At 36.4% G+C, this 12,002-nt stretch overlaps 1 protein-coding gene across 41 annotated transcripts in view; it reads right to left on the bottom strand.

Annotated features, from left to right (window-relative positions):
- Positions 1–12,002, bottom strand: part of rap1gapa (RAP1 GTPase activating protein a) — a 121,919-nt gene that overhangs the window by 57,467 nt on the left and 52,450 nt on the right. For 22 of the 41 annotated variants that reach the window (XR_014538020.1, XR_014538021.1, XR_014538022.1 and 19 more), the window contains exon 3: positions 6,034–6,108. The exons of the other annotated variants lie outside the window; for them this stretch is intronic. Coding sequence is in view for 9 of the 22 variants with exons in the window: in XM_083569827.1 (XP_083425953.1) it covers positions 6,034–6,108 (75 nt within the window). In the remaining 13 variants the exon portion in view is untranslated. The remainder of the gene's footprint in view (positions 1–6,033; positions 6,109–12,002) is intronic. 41 annotated transcript variants of the gene reach the window in all.

The raw sequence follows: 12,002 nt of genomic DNA, 5'->3' as shown, positions 1-12,002 counted from the left end.
ATGGGAGGCTCTTACCTCTTTGACTAGTTAAATCCAGGTGGTGACAAGTTGACATTTGTATCGTGATCACTGTTTTTACCATATTTACATCAGCACCAATGATGCTAGGTGAATATGACATATCACAACACTACAAAGACCGAGGCATGTCTTAAGTGTCACATAAAATATAGATTACATGGCAGATGTGGAGCTGAATTTTGCTGGAAACAGAACAAAAAAAGAATGTCTGGTTTATTTTTATTTTTTGTTTTGCACTACAAAAGCCTTTTGTTAAAGGGCCATGTATTACTGGTCAGAAGGCACTTAAGTACATTTTAAATATGTTGTCTGTCTGAACCAAAGAAATAAAAGCGTACCATCTGTACCATTTTAAATAGCATAGCATCATATGTTTTCCACTGCATAGTATTGCATTAAAACGCATTGTGTTGCATCGCATCAGTAGCTGCTTCCTATGTATCTTTAATGTATCATGTCATTGGCTATGCATTGAGATTTGAATCAGATCGGCACACACACACACACACACACACACACACACACACACACACACACACACACAGACACAGACACAGACACACACACACACACACACACACACACACACACAGACACACACACACACACAGACACACACACACACACACACACACACACACACACACACACACACACACACACACACACACACACACACACACACACACACACACACAAGTGCTCTCTCTTGTCGACTGTATGACACAATGCACAGACCTGCAGGCTAAAAATGCAGAATGTTAAACATTTGACCCAAAGGGCATCATTTAAAGCATATCCACCTCAGCCACTACTCACTACTACTCGCAGCCAGCCTTACCTTTATCCAGATATCTGTAAGCACCATCATAATACTTATTCCTTTTTATTAACCTACAAATAAAACATGGTGGAAACAATCAACAAGAGTGGTGTAATGCAAAGCAGAAAGCCATTACCATGCAAAATTTGATTCTTTTTCTAAACTAGCAGGTTTATTTCTCTTATACCACAAAAATTGACTAATGATTACAATCTTTAATTAGTGTTCGCTTGGTTACATTGAAGAGGTCTGCATGACTGGTGCTTTTTACCAATTACCAACAATGAACAGTTATTCCATCATTAGCATCTGTCTCTCTAGACTTTCTATCTATTCAAGCAAAAAAAAAATCCCAGCTTGTTTTGTCATTTAGAAACCATTAAGTGCAAAGTTCCCTGTCCTGAACACTCTTACATGTCAGAAAACATACAGACGGTTACATAGGCCGGACACTGGAGACAAAGTTTTTAGAATGTTAAATAAACAAGTCCTAACAAAACTGTCTGTCATTTTGAGACATTTTCTAGATCAACAAACCCCTACTTTTTTCTGTCATATGATGGGCATACAAAGCTCTTTTTAGAGTATGGACAGAATAATTTAGGTGGTGATTGAAATTGTATCTCATATAAAACAGACGCAATTGTTGTTATAGAAAACATACATTACAGAAATCATGTTATTCTTATACACTATATGGACAAAACATAGAACTTTTTCAACTGTCATTACAACGATAAAGGAACACATTCTGCTGTAGGTTTACATTTTCCCTTCACCTGTTAGAGCTTTACAATGATGTCCCTGTGCAGAAAACAAGCTCTCTAGACCTCTTCACCCTACATCACTACCTGACTTTCTAATGCCCTTGTGGCTGAATGAGCACAAATCTCAACAACCATACTCTCAAAATCTAGTGTAACATCTTCCCAGAAGAGTGAAGGTTATTATAAGTGCAAATGGGGACTAAATGTGGAATAGGATGTTCAAAAAGCACATACCAAGCTTATGCTCAGGTGTCCACAAACCTTTGTCCATATAGTGTACAATAAGCCAAGCAAAGAATTTCTATTAATTAAAGAATGTTATATTTTTGTTATCTGTTTATGGTTATGCTTATTGGTGTTATACATGTTTTAAAAGTAATGACAGAACGGAATAGCAGATCATTTTGTTATTGTGAAGGCGAGCTGAAGATTTCAAAGCTTGAAGAGCCTTATATCTGACTGTTCTAAAAAAAAAAAGAACTGCCACTGGATAGCTCTTACAAAACATGCTAAATCCCAAATTGTATTTATAAGTTGTTTTCTGCTATTGTTGTTTATGTGAACTATGTGTCATACAAGTTTCTGTGTAAGGTGTCACTATTATATAACTGGTAAAAATGTATAGCATATTAGTATAAATCTGATTCACCTTGTAGTCTGAAAATAGCTTTTCTTACAATCAGAATTTTAACTGAGCTTTTAAACTGTGTTCTATAAATTCGAATAATATCATTGATATACAATGCACAGGTAGTGTAGAATATAACAACTGCACTAAGGCATGCACATATAAATATAAGTGAATTTTAATTCAACAGGTTTTCTGCTCAATTTCTAGTTAAGGAAAACAACATATATGTCCAACAAATATGCTGAATAGGAATTAGATTGAAACAGGCTGGAGTATTCTCTTTAAACCAGCTGAAACTGCTGTAATTAGCATACTAATAATGTGCCATATTGTAAAGTTAACAGCGATTTGTTTAGCAGATAATAGTGGCATATGGGCCAATGCCACTATGACAGGTACAACAGTAAGTCACAAAATATAGACAATTATGCAGAGAGACCTGTGAAAGGTAACTTTTGACCCCTATTATTCTCCTCTTAAAGTGTTAGTGCCGACCTTAATCTTCATTTGCATTAATAAATAATGTTGTTAGCCATAGACACACAGACAGCTGCTTTGCCATACACAATACACAATACATACACAATACACACACACACACACACACACACACACACAGAGACCCTCTCCATGCAGCAGATCAATCTTCCTCATCCTACTGTGTGACACTATTTTCATGGAAATCATTAGCTTACAGAGAGATTTATTTTCTAGTTAATCACTGAAAGGAGGTTTGTGTGTGTGTGTGTGTGTGTGTGTGTGTGTGTGTGTGTGTGTGTGTGTGTGTGTGTGTGTGTGTGTGTGTTTGTGTGTGTGTGTGTGTGTCTGTTGGTGTCTGTTTGTGTGTTTGTGTGTTTGTGTGTGTGTGTGTTTGTGTGTGTCTCTCGCCAGCATAGCAATCATAACTGAGCTGCAGGTACTTTAATCCCCCCTCACATAAGTGCACTGTAATGGCAGCTTGAGGAACTAAAAAGAGATAAGACGAAGAGATTTACTCAGAGTTGAAGTGTAAAATGTGGCAGATTTGTTGAATTTACTTTTTAGCGTCATGCTTTACTCTGTGCGCTTATGGCTATGTGATCTGGATGGGTTCATGTTTGGATGTGTAGTGTCTGAGAGTCAGACACTAGCCTGTCACTTCATTGCTATATTTAGTGAGATTGTGGCATGTAGGTGACACACGCAGACAGTCGGAGCTGATTGAGTATGACAGCTCTCTGCTCCCTCTATTAAACTCCTGGAACCCAATAAAGACACCCAGACACTCGCACACATTTGTCTTAATATACCAGATTGTCAGGATAAATATAAATGCAGCCTAGAAATGTTTTTACTAGTTCAGTGTGTGTATGCACACTCACAATCCACTTTAATAGGAACACCTGTACACCTGCTTATTCATGTGGCATCAACACAAAGCATACATTCATGCAGATATGGGTCAGGGGCTTCAGATACTGTTCACATCAAACATCAAAATTGTGAAAAATGTTGTTCTTAGTGGCTGTGTCTGGTTTGTTGACGCCACATAGGCAAGTTTGAGTATTTCAGAAACTGCTGATGTCCTTGGATTTTCCCACACAACAGCAATGTCCTCAACCCAGTGTCCCTACAAGGTCAAAAATGTAATATATTCCTATCCTTTTCAGCACAGTTGATCCTCACCAAGCAATTACCCTTCCCCAACACATACACCATGACATAAATTGCACACGTTTCTAAACTAAGGGGTCAATGGGTTATTCCCGTGACGAGAATAAATCTAAAACAAAACAGCTCCACAATATAGGATGCTGTTTTTTGTCCTCCAATTATCCAAAATACATTTTAGAACGTAATCTGGATTTAAAATTAAAATAGAATATAAAAATTTAAGTGAAAGATTATAACTAAAATACGTGCAAATAACAAAAACTTGCACTACAGAATTAAATAAAATACAATTCATGATTAGTTTTGGTTTATTTGTTTGTTTACTTAGTTAGTTTGTTCATTCATTCGTTATATAGTTAGTAAGTGTGTGAGTGGTTTACAACTACGTTATGTAATAACTGGTTACACTGGTAGAAAGATAAAAAAATATTTGTAACCAATTATCTAAAACAGAACAGTACACACAAAACCCTTTATTTATTAACTTGTTAATGAGCTAAAGTATAAAATACGTTTTGGTTTTCATTTATTTTTAATTTATATACAATAATATAGAGAATTTATACACAGAACTTGAATATATCTTGAAAACTCACACATTCATCTATAGTGTAGTGACTATGAAGTTCAAAATCTCTTTTTGCAGGCTGCATATTAATCATGTAGGTGCTTGTCTACTAATCTACTTTCACTTTAGGTAGTTTTTGTGTTGTCCTTTTGTGGTTGTTGGCCAAAAAAATGCTAAATTAATCTAATAATAAAATACAAATATTTCCTTACCAGAGTTTTTTATGAAACAATCAGAGTTACTCATAGAAAAGAGGTAACAGCTGTAGTTCTTTATTCAGTTAGACTCTATTGCCTCCCCTAATGGCCATCTGGAACAACAGATTTCCATCTTAATGGCTCACTCTGTTTTAATTAAAAAAGTCTTCTCAGTCATCCCAGGTATATTTAGGCAATGAATAGACCTGTGGACTAATCAACAATACATAGACAAAGGCTTGTGGACAAGTGAACAAAAGATTTGTATATGATTTTTTAACATCCTTTTCCATATTTAGTCCCTATTTGCTGTTATAATGACCTCAACTCTTCTGGGAAGATGATCCACTAGATTTTTAAATGTGGTTCTAAAGATCTCTCTTCAATCTCCTATAAAGGTGTTAGTAAAGTACTTATGTGTGAAGAGGGCCAGGGTGTTATGAGAAGCCTGGCGTGTCCCTAATACTTTTGTCCATATAGTGTATTTACTATTTGCCTACTGTGAAGGTGTTTACTAGTCGGGCTGGTCATCCTCCAATCCCAAACAGCTAGTTTAAACTGGCTTATTACGACTAACCCAGGATGAGGCTAATGTGGCTGAAGTATGACCCCAAGTCAAAACCCTCCCAGACACTGCAGTAAACAGGATATTTATCCTCCATACAAGGACAGCCAGACAAGGCATGGGTTTGTTAATGAGCGTCCATGCTGTGTGCTCTCAGTTTCAGAGTCAACAATGTCTGCTCAGCCTTCTCATTGTAGGCAGTCAGTTTTAAATGACTTTATTTTTTTCATTGCATCTAGTAAAAATAAAGTATAATGCAAACATCAATTTGTTGTATATGTCAATGTGCACGAATGATTTCTTCATTTAAAAAATATCACTATCACTGTCAGAAAGAAAACAAACTTATAGCTGGAGTTTCACTTTTGTACTTAGAATATAAACCTTTGACATTGTTTTCAATTGGCTTGTGTGACACTGATAAGACAACTTACATATAAAAACAATTAACATAAGCCAACTAAAGGTGGTATATTAATGTCCACATGACCAATATTTTCCACTCTTGATGCTGTTGCTTTAGTTGCAAAGGTGTCTAAGTGCAGTCTGTTATAAGGGATTCAAAATGCAGTATTTAAGTATTCAATCAATTTCTGATTAGCATATAAACTATAGTAACATTATTTAAGTGTTAGGTCTGACCCTTCACGTACACATACTTAATTGCTTTAGATCTTTTTTCTTCTCTTTTATGGTGTCATGTAATTTCATGTTAATTATTTACAGTACATGTCTAATACTTTCTAGATTAAAGATTTACTGCTATATTTGAATTCATATTAATAAACTAAAAATATTCTTCATTTACCTTAACAGAAATTGGAAAGAGAGGGCATTCCTTGAGTCCCGAGGGATGTAAAACAGGGGACGGGAACAGGAAGACCTGCACAAATCATTCCAGATAAATATGTTTATTCCCAATAGTGTATTTTTGTATGATAACATATTAGTGTATGCTGATGTTAATTTGCAGGTCATAATGTATGGCAAGTATGGCAGGTCTGGTTGCATAAATATAATTTCATCACTGAATATTATGGAAAAAACCCACAAGAAACAATTATATATATTTACAGTGAGGAAAATAAGTATTTGAACACCCTGCTATTTTGCAAGTTCTCCCACTTTGAAATCATGGAGGGGTCTGAAATTGTCATCGTAGGTGCATGTCCACTGTGAGAGACATAATCTAAAAAAAAAAATCCAGAAATCACAATATATGATTTTTTAAACTATTTATTTGTATGATACAGCTGCAAATAAGTATTTGAACACCTGTCTATCAGCTAGAATTCTGACCCTCAAAGACCTGTTAGTCTGCCTTTAAAATGTCCACCTCCACTACATTTATTATCCTAAATTAGATGCACCTGTTTGAGGTCGTTAGCTGCATAAAGACACCTGTCCACCCCATACAATCAGTAAGAATCCAACTACTAACATGGCCAAGACCAAAAAACTGTCCAAAGACACTAAAGACAAAATTGTACACCTCCACAATGCTGAAAAGGTCTACGGGGAAATTGCCAAGCAGCTTGTTGAAAAAAGGTCCACTGTTGGAGCAATCATTAGAAAATGGAAGAAGCTGAACATGACTGTCAATCTCCCTCGGACTGGGGCTCCATGCAAGATCTCACCTCGTTGGGTCTCAATGATCCTAAGGAAGGTGAGAAATCAGCCCAGAACTACACGGGAGGAGCTGGTCAATGACCTGAAAAGAGCTGGGACCACCGTTTCCAGGGTTACTGTTGGTAATACACTAAGACGTCATAGTTTGAAAACATGCATGGCACGGAAGGTTCCCCTGCTTAAACCAGCACTTGTCCAGGCACGTCTTAAGTTTGCCAATGACCATTTGGATGATCTGGAGGAGTCATGGGAGAAAGTCATGTGGTCAGATGAGACCAAAATAGAACTTTTGGGTCATAATTCCACTAAACGTGTTTGGAGGAAGAAGAATGATGAGTACCATCCCAAAAACACCATCCCTACTGTGAAGCATGGGGTGGTAGCATCATGCTTTGGGGGTGTTTTTCTTCACATGGGACAGGGCGACTGCACTGTATTAAGGAGAGGATGACCGGGGCCATGTATTGCGAGATTTTGGGGAACAACCTCCTTCCCTCAGTTAGAGCATTGTAGATGAGTCGAGGCTGGGTCTTCCAACATGACAATGACCCGAAGCACACAGCCAGGATAACCAAGGAGTGGCTCTGTAAGAAGCATATCAAGGTTCTGGCGTGGCCTAGCCAGTCTCCAGACCTAAACCCAATAGAGAATCTTTGGAGGGAGCTCACACTCCGTGTTTTTTTAGCGACAGGCCAGAAACCTGACTGATCTAGAGAAGATCTGTGTGGAGGAGTGGGCCAAAATCCCTCCTGCAGTGTGTGCAAACCTGGTGAAAAACTACAGGAAAAGTTTGACCTCTGTAATTGCAAACAAAGGCTACTGTACCAAATATTAACATTGACTTTCTCAGGTGTTCAAATACTTATTTGCAGCTGTATCATACAAATAAATAGTTAAAAAATCATACATTGTGATTTCTGGATTTTTTTTTTAGATTATGTCTCTCACAGTGGACATGCACCTACGATGACAATCTCAGACCCCTCCATGATTTTTAAGTGGGAGAACTTGCAAAATAGCAGGGTGTTCAAATACTTATTTTCCTCACTGTATATAATATCAAGAGACCAAGAGCTATATACACTATATGAATAAAGGTATTGGGACACCTGGCTTTTTCAGCCATAAGTGGTCCTTCCCTGAACTGTACCACAAAGTTGAAGGCACACAATTGTTAAGGATGTCTATGGATGTAATAGAACTTTATTTTCCCTTTACTTGGAGACCCAAACCTCTATTGTGACAATGCCTCTATGCAAGTCCATGAAGATATAATGTACATGGATTGGAGTGGAAGATCTTGAGTGGCCTACTATAGAGATCTGACCTCAACCATACTGAACACCATTGGGATGAAGTGTAACTCTGAATGCACCCAAGGCTTTTTCACCTTATATTAGTACCTGACTTTATCAAAGCCCTTGTGGCTGAATGAGCACAAATCTCCACAAGAACACTCCAAAATCTAGTGAAACATCCTCCCAGAAGAGTGGAGGTTATTATAACAGCAAATGTGGAATAGGATGTTTAGAAAGCACATCATCTTATGGACAGGTGTCCACAAACATTTGTACATAAAGAGTATATTGTATGAGGGGAAATGCATATTTTTTTAAACTAACTACCTGAAAGCATTAAAGTGAAAGTGCTTATATCAACTGTAACAGCTGTTACAGTTTTTCTCAGTTGCCTTGGAGCGTTTCTCAGATCAGAAATTAAATTCTCAAAACTCATTGTTCAACCTCCACATCATTTAGTCACTTGTGCACATCATAAGAACGTTTCTTGTTGATTTGATCAAATTGTGAATGCTTTTGGACATTCATTTCATCGATTGTGTACAAGTGTCTGCTGTTTCGTACTTTATCAGTTGTCATGTTGATCAAAAATATTATACTGGTTTCACCTAAATAGTCTTAACCCCCAAAACATCTCGACATCAGTTTATTGCATAAGCCATTGACTGAAAAATGGTTAAACCAGTTGTCAACATCTGTCATTTAAATTTAGGTTTTTTTTGTAAATGTGACTTAAATTGATGAATTGTGCAGATGAATCTTGAATGTCACTAATAAAGAGGCATCAGATCAACCAATAATCTACTAGTTCTCTAAAACAGGTCAAAGGTGAATCTTGTGAACCTTCAATTGGAGAGTGTATACAGACAGAGCAAAACACAGAATTATAAATGCTGAAATGGAAGAAACAAACAAACACTTGTATAGTACAGTAAAAGTGTGAATCCTGTCCAGTCTATTGCAATCAATATAAATCAAATATGCAATCAAATAAATGAATTTCTGCCGCTGAAATTCATAGATGCCATACAGAAGGAAGTCAAATTGTGTGCATTTTCAGTCCCTGTAATCCAAACCAAAGTTTATATCAAGAAATCCTAAAACTATGTGTCATCATACTGACAACATGACTGTCATTGTTCACAAAAAAATCATCAAAATGTTTAAATAGCAGTTTCATTCTGATGGGAATGACATGTTTATTGACTCAAATACTTACTTTTGAGAGATGAACTAAGGATTTTGAGAGAAGTATAAGTTTTTGCAAAAAATCCAATGTTTTGTGCTGTTTGTACATAATGTTTTGAGAATGCACTTACTGGTTTGCAAATATTAAGCATGATCGGAGAAATGCTCCAAAGCAGCTGAGAAAAACTGTTAAAACAAACGAGATGAGTGCCAAATCGCTTTACTGTCTACGATGCCCTGCTGTCAGGCTTGTTGCTGTGTCCTCATTTAGTTAGACTCCAGATGTCCTGTAAATGTCAGTATATAGTATGCATCATTTGTTCTTGTTGTGTTGAAAACTAGCCAGGGTCTAAAAGAATTGCCTTGTATATATAACTTCATTAAAACAGCAATAGTTCAGTTCAAAGAATCACCTGGCCTACATGATGAGACAACTTCTTTTAAAGAGGTAATGAATGAGCAGTATGAGTTATGGCAGTGCAAGCTAAGCATCTCTGTCAACGTCCAGAGCTGAATCAAAGCAGGCCATGTCGCTTTGATGTCAGCTGAAGCAATACGCCAACAAAAAAACACTTGATTGCTTTCAAATATCACTTCCCAATGTCAAAACTGCCTTTTTCCCAAACACAGGTTAGTCATAGTTCAATATTAATGACAGCTCGCCTGCCAGACAACACCACAGACAAAAAGAAGTGTGAAAAGGCATCTCTGTTACGTTCTGTGCAGTATGCATGATGAATTAGTGCTTCCATATTTACCATTTGGCCCTGGCTTTGGCTCCTCTTAGACGACTATTAATTTTGGAGAAGAGCTCTATATATCACAGCTACAATTACAACATGCATCCTGATAAAAAATTTACAACAGGGGGAAATTAGTGGTGAACTTATTTCCAAGCAAGTCTCAACCTATAGTTCACACTAATGACCGTCGTCATTCATAATTAATCTGTAATTAATCATAAAACCCATATATAAAATATAGAAAAATCCAAGGACAGGCAAACAAATTCACACTATGTGGCAATTTATTACCACCACTAAGAAAAAAGCTGTGAGATGGTTCTTTACTGGTGAACAACTGCATTTATTATCCTGTCTGATCCTGTCTTTGTGAAGTGTAATTACTTCCCCTATTTATTCATCCTCACTATTGCCACCAAACTGTTCAACTTGACAATGAGAAGCAATTTGGGAGCGCTAAAATGGCTCTTGGCTGAAACAAATATTGTTCCAATGTCAAAACAGTGGGTAAAATCTAGGCTGTGGTTTAGTGGGAAGTCCATGCTGACTAAATAAGAGTTGTCGAGTAAGCCACCTGGCACCCAAACATAGATGAATTTGTTCCCCACACTTTTAGCTTCATTAATCAAGTGGAACTGGACCTTATGGGCTGCATATGTTTTTTTAACATATTTTTCTTTTTATTTTCTATCTGACAATTTACTCACTCACAAAGAAACTGTTTCACTTGTCTCTTATCCGTCTCACAGATACGAATCTGGGGTGGTGAAAGCTAACGATAAAATTCTTGCAGATATTTACTGGATCTTCTTAAAATGAAAAAGAACACCAGGACATGCTTAAGGGGCAAGTTAACTGACCTTGTCCATATACAGAGAGATGGACAGTAATGTCACCTCTATCAGAGATTAGAGCCAATGAATACTATCAATACTAACACAGTATCACTGCAGCATTCAGAAGCTTTACATTTTAAACACTTTTTCTACAAATGCAATAAACTTTTGTAGCATTTTATTTGTCTGTGTTAGACTGCAGTAATTCTTTTACACTGTAAAAATATATAAATAAAATATTATGTCCAACTTGTGGTGATATTTGAAAAATAAATGGATAAAAAGATATATCAAAGGATGGATGGGATGGATGGGATGGATGGGATGGATGGATGGATAGATAGATAGATAGATAGATAGATAGATAGATAGATAGATAGATAGATAGATAGATAGATAGATAGATAGATAGATAGATAGATAGATAGATAGATAGATAGATAGATAGATGGATGGATAGATGGATGGATGGATAGATGGACTGACTAATGGATAGGTGGATAGATGGATGGATGCACTTTTAAATATTTGCTTGTTTTTATTAACAATACTTTTTACACGTCAGTTTAGTTTGAAAGTAGAAAAAAATTGTTAGCATATGTATTGTCATTTTTAAGGCTTTTGCAAATACAGCACCAGCTTTGAAATAAATAACCTGTAATGCATTATATGAAATCTAAATGATGAACGTCCAATAAAATTATTTTGATTATGACCAATACAGCATCAAACTTACCTGACATTCATGTAAATGCAAATATACAATGCAATGCAATTATGCAATATATAGCACAGTACTTCCTCAAGTAAGAAGTCAGATTGGAAAACTATATATATATACTGTAATCATACTTTTCAAAAAGAAATGTTTTGCTCAGTGCAATGGCATTAAAACATGTTCGTTTAACATCACATATATGTTTATTACAATGAGTTTATCCAGACTTATAGAAAACATAACCAGATCAGAAGTGGTATTTTTGATTTATGCAGTCATTTGTAACCTAAAAGGCTTGTCACAACTATAATTCAAATACCCATCCGTGCAAACCCACCTGCCTTGTGCCTTGTGTTTCTACATCC

This window comes from Silurus aristotelis, assembly GCF_946808225.1.
Source record: "Silurus aristotelis genome assembly, chromosome: 19".
Classification (NCBI taxonomy): Eukaryota; Metazoa; Chordata; class Actinopteri; order Siluriformes; family Siluridae; genus Silurus; species Silurus aristotelis.
Note: the sequence above shows the minus strand (reverse complement) of the source record. Positions and strands in the feature narration are given on the sequence as shown.